Raw genomic sequence first — 11,420 nt, forward strand, 5'->3', positions numbered from 1 at the left:
ATTGTTATGCCTGTTGCATATATTATTATTAAATTGCGTGGATGTTTAAATAAATAATGTTGTGGTTTTTGGATCAGCCTGTTTGTCACCAAATTTAAATTCCTTGTATTTTCTTTTCCTTCTGAGAGAGAAATTGTAGTGAGGATATAATTGTAAAAAGTCAAAGACCGGTGTATTCCATTGAAGACGAAGGCATTTTTGCAAAATGCAGGGACCCCCAAGGGTTTTCCAAATTGTATTTTAATTTTATTTTATTTTGTTATCTTTGGACTGTATAATCGGACTTTGGACACTTTTTATTTTTTGGTGACGGACTGATCCACGCAACATGTTTATTGCATGAATTTTTAATTCCTTATTATTAATTCATGTCTTTCAAATGCATAGATAAAATGGCTAAAATAGCGAGCGTTGATTTCGAAGTCCTTGACGCTGCTGGCAAGAATTATTGGAGTTGGCATATGGACCTGAAGTTTCACTTACGTGCCCAGGGCTTATTAGCCACAATTTCAACTCCTGCTCCACCGGCTCCGGCCACTGTTACGGGTAATGCTGTAAATAATGCTGAGGTTGCTACTACAGTGATCGTCTCTGATATAGATAAGGCGAAAGCCATTATCTACATCAGGAGACATATTGATCGGACCCTGAAGGCCGAATACCTGACTGTAGAGGACCCAAAGGAATTGTGGACTGCACTTGAGGACCGATACAAACATCAGAAAGATGTGATCCTCCCACGTGCACGTTATGAGTGGGAAAACCTCCGACTTCAGGACTTTAAGTCCGTAGCTGAGTATAACTCAGCACTTCATAATATCACCTCACGCCTGAAGTTGTGTGGTGAAGAAGTTTCGGAGGAACGCATGTTGGAGAAGACTTACACATCCTTCCACGAGAAGGATGCAATCCTCATGCAACAGTACCGCGAACGAAAGTTCAAAAAGTATTCTGAATTGCACTCTACCCTTCTGATGGCGGAGCAAAACAGAGAATTGCTTTTGGCCACTCATAACCTACGCCCTGCAGGCTCAGCTCCTCTACCCGAAGCTCACATGTTTACTTCCCAGAAGCAGAAGAAAAAGCATAAGGGTAAATTCAACAAGGGGAAAGCCCATAAGTGGCAGGCCATATGTCCACCCCAGAAAAACAACCCCCCCCAGAGCAGCAATAGTGAGGGAAAGAAGAAGTGGAAGAAGAAGACCACTGAGCTGTCGTCCATTCCCAAGAACACTTGGGAGGACAAATGCCACAGATGTGGCATGACTGGACATTGGTCCAGAATCTGTCGCACTCCGCGACACCTCCAAGATCTGTATCAAGCGAGCCTGAAGTCTCCTGTTGAAACAAATCTGGTGGAAAAGCAGTCGTCTACTCAGTTTACTGCTGATGACTTCGAAACGGATGATCTTCTCGACTAGATCCATGTTATCTTTATATGCATTTAAATTCTCATAGTACTTTCATCTTTAGTTCTTTACTTTCCATGTAATGCAATTTACTTTTCAATAAAGATAGTTATTTTCTTTAGATTAAAATATTGCATTCATGTTATAGATGAAGTGTGAGTGCCTTGTGGACAGTGCCTCGACGCACACAATCCTTCGCGAAAGAAGCTATTTCAATAGCTTATATGATTATGACGATCCCGTAATTACGATTTCGGGACTATCTAACATAATAGAAGGATTTGGTAAAGCAATGATATTGCTCCCAAATAAAACGAGACTAACAATAAAAGATGCATTATTCTCTCCGAAATCTAATAGAAACCTCATAAGTTTCAAGGATATTCGTTTAAACGGATATCACTTAGAAACCAATGCTATAAATGAGGATGAGTATTTGTATGTAACTCGTCAAAAAGATGGTTTAAAAACTATCTTAGAACGATTCAAGGGACTCCCGTCGGGTCTCTATCATACATATATTCAACCAGTAGAAGCTAACATGATTGTGCAACAGAAGTGCCATTCTTCGACGAAATTTAAACCTTGGCATAACAGACTGGGTCACCCAGGATCAGCAATGATGCACCGCATCATGAGCCAATCAAGTGGACAGGGTCACCCAGGATCAGCAATGATGCACCGCATCATGAGCCAATCAAGTGGACACAACCTGAAGATTCTTCAGAAGGGTGATTACTCATGTCTATCTTGTTTCCAAGGTAAACTGATCACGAGACCTTCCCTTCTGAAAGTGGGATTAGAGTCTCCTAGCTTCTTGGAGAGAATACATGGCGATATTTGTGGGCCTATTCACCCCGCAAGTGGACCATTTAGGTACTTTATGGTACTTATAGATGCATCAACCAAGTGGTCTTACGTGTGCCTTTTGTCCACCCGCAACTTAGCTTTTTCAAAGCTATTGGCACAAATTATTAAGTTGCGGGCTCATTTCCCCGATAATCAAATCAAGAAATTACGTCTTGATAATGCGGGAGAATTCACTTCACAAGTCTTTCAAGACTATTGCCTAGCAACTGGCATCGAAGTTGAACATCCTGTACCACATGTTCACACCCAGAACGGGTTAGCAGAATCTCTAATTAAGAGATTGCAATGGATTGCTCGTCCATTGTTGATGCAATCACAGTTGCCTGTTGAGGTTTGGGGTCATGCCATATTGCATGCCGCATCGCTTATCAGAATACGGCCCTTTGGTGGCCATATTTTATCACCAATGCAGCTTGCTTATGGTGCACCTCCGAATATCTCACATTTGAGAGTGTTTGGTTGTGCAGTTTACGTCCCAATTGCTCCTCCACAAAGGACCAAAATGGGTCCACAGCGTCGTTTGGGTATCTATATAGGGTTTGATTCGCCCTCTATAATAAGATACCTTGAACCCCAGACGGGTGACGCATTTAAAGCACGTCTTGATGATTGTGAATTTGTTGAGGATTCATTTCCTAAACTTGGCACACAGTCCAGGAAGCCTGACGCTTCTAAGACCATTTTTTGGAACACCAAGACTTTGTCTCATTATGATTCGCGTACTAGTCAATGTGAAGATGAGATCCTGAAGATTCTTCATCTTCAGAATACAGTACATTTACTTCCGGATAAATTCACTGATAACCAGAAGATTGTCAGATCACACGTCCCTGTTGTCAACATGCCAGCTAGGATTGACATCCCCAAAGATAGATGCAATTCGCCGGCAGCAGAAACGGCTGTACCTCAATTGAAAAGAGGACGCCCACCAGGTTCGAAGGACAGAGTCCCTCGTAAAAGAAAAAATCCTGGAGAAATAAAGATGAACCCAACACAGGATACTGAGCTCAGACCAGCTTCCTCTCCCCTCCTAGATTCCCCTGAAGAGGAACAAATAGGAGAAACATCATTAAATTTTGTACGTACTGAGGAGGTACTGGACAGAAAAAACACAGTCGTCGACGACGACTTTGCGTTTGATATTGCTGTTCACATCACTGAATACGACGATGACATCGAACCACGGTCTCTAGCGGAATGTAAACGCAGAGACGATTGGCCAAAGTGGAACGAGACAATAGGAGTAGAGCTGGACTCACTCTTGAAACGCGAAGTCTTTGGACCTGTAGTCCAAACACCTGAAGGTGTAAAACCTGTGGGATATAAGTGGGTCTTCATCAGAAAAAGAAATGAACACAACGAGGTTGTGCGCTACAAAGCACGGCTTGTAGCACAAGGTTTTTCCCAAAGACCGGGAATAGACTATGAAAAAACATATTCTCCGGTTATGGATGGGAATACCTTCCGATTCCTAATAAGCCTCTCATCTCTGGAAGGCCTAGAAATGCAGCTCATGGACGTTGTGACTGCATATCTATATGGCAATATAGATAAAGATATCTATATGAAACTCCCTGAAGGATATAAAATTCCACCAGAGATAGCAGATAGACCTCGGGACGTCTATTCTGTTAGGCTTCAAAGATCATTATATGGTCTTAAGCAATCGGGGAAAATGTGGTATAACAGACTAAGTGAGTTCCTTGCTACGCAAGGATTCACAAATGATAAAGTCTGCCCGTGTATCTTTATAAAAAGATCGGGAACAGGATTCATTATAGTCGCCGTCTATGTCGACGACTTAAATCTTATTGGATCTCCTGCAGAGATCGCTGGGATATCTGAAAGCCTTAAGAATACTTTTGAAATGAAAGACCTAGGCAAAACAAAGTATTGTCTTGGCTTACAGATCGAACACCTTAAGGGTGGTATCCTGTTACACCAATCCACATATACACGGAAATTACTTAAAAATTTCCGAATGGATAAATGTCATCCTCTTAGTACACCAATGGTTGTTCGATCATTGGATGTAAAGAACGACCCCTTCCGTCCGCTGGAAGAGGGGGAGGAAATGCTAGGTCCTGAAGTACCTTACCTCAGTGCCATTGGAGCACTATTATATCTGGCTAACTGTACGCGTCCCGATATAGCGTTTTCAGTTAACCTACTAGCCAGATACAGTGCAGCGCCCACAAAGCGCCACTGGAATGGAGTTAAGCATCTTCTGCGCTACCTCCAAGGGTCTATAGACCTGGGATTATATTTCCCGAAGGGTGGGTCTCCCACCTTAATTGGTTATTCAGATGCAGGTTACAGGTCTGATCCCCACACCGAGAAATCACAAACCGGATTTGTGTTTACATTCGGTGGTACGACCATCTCCTGGAGGTCTGTCAAGCAAACCACTGTAGCAATCTCATCCAACCATTCCGAACTCCTCGCGATCCATGAAACCAGCAAAGAATGTGTTTGGCTTCGTTCTGTCATTCAACACATCTTAGTGTCTACCGGCCTGAAGACTGGTGACCTTGAGCCAACTACTATATTTGAAGACAATGCAGCCTGCGTTGCTCAACTTCAGTCTGGCTTCATCAAGGGTGACAAGACGAAGCACATATCTCCCAAGTTTTTCTGGACGCACGATCTTCAAGAGGAGGAGCAAGTTAAAGTACAGCAGATCCAATCATGTAATAATTTAGCTAACTTGTTCACTAAGGCTATGCCTAGATGTACTTTTGTAAAACTTGTAATAGGAATAGGGATGAGACATCTGAAAGACCTACAAGCCTGAAGCTTGTATGGTTCAGGGGGAGTAACCTATGGGTTGTACTCTTTTTCCTTAGGCTGATGGTTTTTTCCCACTGGGTTTTCCACAGCTAAGGTTTTAACGAGGCAAACAAGTTTACTCTGGATCCAGAAGTATCCACCCCATTAGCTTTACGAACCCTGAAGTGTTCATAAGCTAAACCCAAGGTAATGGATGGATAAGTGGGAGTATTATGAGATGAGGGAGGCCTTTGGCCTCCCCCTCATTATCCCTCCATTCACACCCCATTATGGTGGTGTAACACCCCACTAAGTGGGGGTGACTCTTGGGTACTCAACCTATTCACATTGACTAGTATGAATATATATCATAGGCCTTTGGCCTATGGATGGGTTTCAAACACCCATGAATAAATTGTTCTGATATATTTTTGGCTGTAAGTGTTGAAAACAAATTATATGCTCTTCTCCTTGTTCGCTGTCAAACATATGAAGCCCTATATATCGTGGTATTCAAAAGGTTTTTGTTACCTTATTTTCGTTTTCCTTTTTTTTCTTTTCCTATTCAAAACCCACAGAAATGAATCGGCGTTAAATTATTGACTCTTGAATAATGTGGGCTCATTGGGACAATCTTTGCCTGACGGAAATTATAGAGTTTTGGAGTTTGTAATTAATTGACTAAGAGTTCAGAAAAAAATTATTTCATGTTATTTTTGATGTATTGACTTGAAAAAACAATATAATTTCTACCAAACCCAAAGCACCGCCGCCGCGGGCAGGTGAATAGGGCTGTACGGTGAGCGAAGGGCGGTGAGGGAGGACGCAGATGATCGAGGATCGGGAGGGGAACAAATGAAGTAGAAGGGTAAAGCTGGTAGTTTAAAATTGTGGGGAGTGTATCCAACAACTTTGAGAATATATGAGCAAAATTGACGCGCTGCATTACTACGGTAATGAAAAAAGAACAATTTGATCAATTGGTTTAAAAATAATTTTAATAATTAATCACTTATAAAATAATTAACTTGGTGGAGTATTTTGAGTTCAACAGAGGTTTTGGGAGTGTGCGGGTGTAAAAATAAATGAGAGAAAAACACTAGGTTTATAGGCAAAAAATCCATTCTCATTCATGATATCGCAAAATATAGTGTAAAATACAAAAAAAATAAAATAATGGTTTAAGATATAGTTTAAAAATATGCTAATTAGGTAAACATTTAGAACAAAAATATAGCAAGTTATAGCTAAAATAGTAAATTACACTGTATACCGAATGCTAAAATACAAGTTGGTTTAAAATTAATTCCGTGCAAAATTATAGGTCTAAGATTGATATTGGAAGTAGGTAAGGTTGAAAAAAAGAGGGATAAAAGTTGGGCCTATAGGCCAAAAATCTTTATGAAGTGGGCGTTTTTAAGAGTAAATGGGTATAAAACTTTGGGCACTTAGTGTTTCCGTCGAAAGTTACCTTAGTCATTGATTTCATTAAACTTTAAGCGTTACAAATGAATTCAAATAACAAAAGAATAAAAGATTACAACTTTCTTGAAAATAAACACAAGATCCGTTTATCGGCTCTTGCTTGCGTGGGTTCTTTGCCGGTGCCGGGGTTAATCCGTGGACGACCGCGAATCAGATCCGGTTGATGGAAAATTGGGCAGAGCTTCTACCTCACCAAGGGGGTATTTGCTTGAAGTCCTGAAATCGACAAAGCGAAATCAGGGCTCTTCTCGAGATTAAGACAAAGCCTAATCTCAAGGAACGGACGTACGAGCTTCAGATCCTTCGAACGGCTTCTCCTTTGCTCCGAAGTTCGCCGGGATCTCGTTGACCTTTGCTGAAATTTCGTGCTCCTTCACTCTTCAATCCGGCAGCACCTCGTCCTCTTGATAAAATTCCAGATCTAGAAAATGGAGGCCTTTGGTTAATATTTATAGGCCTCAAAATGCGGTTATTTGGATAAGAACAAGGGATTTGGCTCTATCTTCAGTCAACAGCAGCCTAACCACGTTTAGGGATGATCTCAAGTCAGTTAAGAACCCCTGGAACCGATAAACCCTGCAAAAAACCAATTTAAAACCGTCAAAACGTGTTTTGGGACATTAGACTGCGCAGCAGAACGATCTGACCCGCGCTCGCGCGGGTCGGAATAATCCGACCCGCGCTCGCGCGGGTCGGAAACATCCGACCCGCGCTTCCTGCGCTTAGCGCGGGTTCGCCGACTTTTTCCCCTTTTTTGGTTTCTTTCTTCCGGGATTTGTTCTTGTCGCGTATTCGATAGATTTGTTGATTTGTATGCTCCGTCGCGAGACCAATCGTTGAACGCGCGTTGGTTAATGTACGCGTGCTGATCGATGAGCGCGTGCTGATTGACGTGCGCGCGTTGACCGGCGCGCACGAGTTGGTTGGCGTGCGCGCGTTGACCGGCGCGCACGAGTTGGTTGACGTGCGCGCGTTGACCGACGCGCACGAGTTGGTTGACGTGCGCGCGTTGACCGGCGCGCACGAGTTGGTTTGACGTGCGCGCGCTGACCGGCGCGCACGGGCTGAATGGCGTGAATGCGCTGAGTGACGCACGCGAGCTGAATAGGTGAATCTTTTTGATTCGCCCATTCATTGCTTCGAGTTTCGTACGGGCTCTCGTAGACAATTTTAGACGTCTACAGATACCCCCTCCAAAGTGTTTCAGCCTCATTCTTTTATAGAGGAGTCTGAAATGCTTTGGATATGATGGATCCCCACCTTCAGTCGGTGTTAAAGGACCTACAGATGGTTTCAATTCTTGACTTCTCCATATTTTAGCGTATTCTGTATTTTGTCGAATAGCTAAGATTTTCTCGGTACTGCGTTTATCGTCTGACCGTTGTTGAAGCCTTGAACCGGAGTTGGTGAGTAGATTTTTGTTGATATGTCATTGAGTTGACTTTTGGATCAATTGCAACGCGTTGACCGGTGTTGACCTAGGGCTACGCGTTGACCGGCGTCAACCTTAGGGTTTCGAATCGATCGGCGTTGACCTTCATCGCAACGCGTTGACCGGCGTTGACCTAGGGCTACGTGTTGACCTTAGGGTTTCGCATTAACCTGAGGAGAACCAGTTTATACTCGTGTACTCCTGGGAGTTTCGAGAATCAGTTTAACCTCGTGTACCTACCGGAGGTTGCCAGGTTATCCTTAAGAATTATTATCTGTAATATTCTCTATGAACTTCCTGTCAAAATGGGAAACAGTTTAGACTCATATACCCGTTGGAGTTTGGATTTCGAATATTCCGAAAATAGGTGAAAAAATCACGAAATCACCCAAAATATAAAATTGGGTCTCGAGTATTCTGAAAATAGACGAACATATCTCGAAATTATTTGGGAGATGAAATTGAACTCTGAACGTTCCAAATCTGACTGGAAATGCCGCTCAATTATCCGGGAAATAAAGTTGAACTCTGAACATTCCAACTATGAACAAAATGCCGTGAAATTGTCCGGGAGATGAGGTTAACCTTCGAAAACGGACGAAAACGGACGAAAATATGGCGAAACGGGCACTAAACCTGGTCTGACCCGCGTTCACGCGGGTCAGATGAATCCGACCCGCGTGATCGCGGGTCGGAATGATCCGACCCGCGAGCACGCGGGTCGGACACAAGTCCGACCCGCGGAACGCGGGTCGGAATTTGGGAGAAGGGGGTAAAAACCCCATTTCTTTCTTCCTTCTTCCTCAGTTTCGGTTCCAGCTCTTGTTCGGGTTTCTTCTTCAAGGTCCGGTCTTTTGAGAGCTCTAATCGTCCAAGGATTCTTCTAAGATCGGAACTCCTCAAGCCTTTTAAATTACCTCCTGCCCCTCTTCAAAGATTCTTCTTCTCTAGGATCAAAAACCCCTCGGAAGCTCTTGGACTTGGCCGAATTTGTCATCTCTTCAAAAGCTAGGGCTTGGCAATTTGGGGTTTTCCTCTTCTTCAAGTTTCAACCTTCTTCAAACTCAGGTAAGCTTCTCCTCATTGCTTTGATTTCAGTTTTGAATTCTTGATTTTGAACCCATGGGTTTTGATGGTTGAAGCCCTAATTCTTGAAATTTGGAGAAAAGAACTGAAATTTGGTTGAACCTTGGGTATTGGCCGAATTTTGGCTTTGGTTGTGTTTGTGATTTGCTATTGCAGTCCCACCTTCTTTGATCTTGGGGGAGAACCGAATTTTTGATGAACTCACCCATGGCCGAAATTTCTTGAGCTCTATTCTTGAATTTGTGCCAAGAATTGAAATTGGTAGCTAAAAACTCATTGTTGACCGAATTTTACTGTTCATGGCCGAAATTTCTAGACTGAACCTGTGCATGTATTTGAATGAGAATTCCCTGAATTTGGTTGCACGTGTCGAACATGGTATACGATTGAATTCGAACTCGTATATAATTGAACTCATGTGTATGATTGAATTCAAACTTTGTACATAGCCAAGCTCTTGTATATAATTGACTTTGTGCATGACTTGAATCCGAACTCGTATGTGGTCGAATGATTTGCTTCTGAACGGCTTGTATAGTCGAATGACTCGAATTCGTACTTGTATGTGGCCAAGAATTGACTTTGCATACAACCGATTTCCTTCGTTTGAACGAGGCCTTGACTCTCGATTTTGATTTTATGTATGCCTCGAATCCAAACTTGTATGTGGTTGAGAACCTTATACGCCTTGAGTTTGTACATGTGTGAGGACGAGACTTGACTTGAACTCAAACTTGTACTTAACCAAACTTTGTATATATGATTGAATTCGTGCATAACTGAATTCTTGTGTATGATTGAGCTTGTGAATTTGTATGTTGACATGATCGAGGCCTTATATTTAACTCGGTGACACTTAACTTGAACCGAGAATGTCGTATAGGTTTAATTGGACCCTTAATTGGAAAATTCCATTTTGTAGAATTTCAATTAAAGATTCACAATTTTCTTTTTGGTCTTTGATTCATGTATCTTGATTCTTGATCTGACTGAGCTGTTGATCTTTATTGCAGATTAGCTATGTCGACGCTTTGGACCGGCTGGAGCGCGAATTCCGACGGTTACAAGAGTTGAAGACTGCTGGTAGCTCAACGTACATAGCCATTTGGATGGAATCTCGTCTACAAGCATGGCACGACACTCGGGCTTCGGCTGGACTTGAGATTCAAACGCAACAAAGTCGGGTGGATCAATAGTCACAAACTTCATGTAGATTGATTGTAACTCTTGTACCTGCAAACTCAATTTTATTAATAGAAAATATGTCTTTTTCATTCATTATGTCTCATTTATTATGATGTCTTACTCCGTATGGAATAATCAACCACTATACTTGTGGGATTTTTGGCAAACCCCCAGCCTTCAACGGGTTTGATGAGCCTTTACGACTACCGTTTGAGTCGGGCTAGCATGTGAATTATTAAAACCCGTTTCACATGTAACGTTACTCTAAGAGAGTTAATTCTCCTAGACTTAGTGCTATGATTTTGAATACATAGACTTCGTCTTTCTCATGGGGGTAGACTAAACGGCAACGCGTATTAGGCGTTGACTTACCCCTTCTTAGGCTTCGGGATAAAATTCCCCAGACTCAGACTCTGGTGTCTTTTTCAATCGGCGAAAGACTAAACCGGCGACGTGTGTTAGACATAGACTTAAGATTTTTTGGCAAACCCCCAGCCCTCAACGGATTTGACGTGCCTTTACCGATTACCGTTTGAATCGGGCTAGCATGTGAATTATTAAAACCCGTTTCACATATAACGTTGTGCTAAGAGAGTTAACTCTCTTAGACTTAGTGCTATGATTTTGAATACATAGACTTCACCATTTCTTACGGGAACATGGCACCCGGCAACGCGTGTTAGGCGTTGACTTACCCCTTCTTAGGCTTCGGGATAAAATTCCACAGACTCAGACTCTGATGTCTTTTTCAATCGGTAAAAGACTAAACCGGCAACGCGTGTTAGATGTAGACTTAGGATTTTTGGCCAACCCCCATTATTGTTGTTGACGGGAGGGGTATTCATGTTGACATTATCCTCCTCCCGCTCGTTATCATCCCCCATTATTGTTGTTGACGGGAGGGGTATTCATGTTGACATTATCCTCCTCCCGCTCGTTATCATCTTAATTCGGATTGTTGCGACGACTAGACTCCCCTTGGTGAGTTGTTAGTGCAGCGATTTGCTGGTCATGCATTTCTCTCATCTGTTGCATGGCCATCTCCATCTCGAACTTGAAATTTTCCTTCTGCTTAGTTAGGGCGTCCTCGAGCAACTTAGCCACCTGTTCAGCGTTAATCATGAGTGACTCGTAGGGTTGTCCTGCACTTGAAGCGGTGTCATCGGAGGCCATCGCTGAGCAAG

At 42.6% G+C, this 11,420-nt stretch overlaps 1 protein-coding gene across 1 annotated transcript; it reads left to right on the forward strand.

Moving 5' to 3' along the window:
- Positions 393 to 1,421, forward strand: LOC109842259. Its single transcript, XM_020411158.1, has one exon. The coding sequence runs from the start codon at positions 393 to 395 to the stop codon at positions 1,419 to 1,421; it is 1,029 nt and encodes a 342-aa protein (XP_020266747.1).

Source organism: Asparagus officinalis, chromosome 5, assembly GCF_001876935.1.
Source record: "Asparagus officinalis chromosome 5, Aspof.V1, whole genome shotgun sequence".
NCBI lineage: Eukaryota > Viridiplantae > Streptophyta > Magnoliopsida > Asparagales > Asparagaceae > Asparagus > Asparagus officinalis.

Coding starts and splice junctions, on each gene's coding strand:
- LOC109842259 (XM_020411158.1), top strand. CDS start 393: ATGGCTAAAATAGCGAGCGTTGATTTCGAAGTCCTTGACGCTGCTGGC.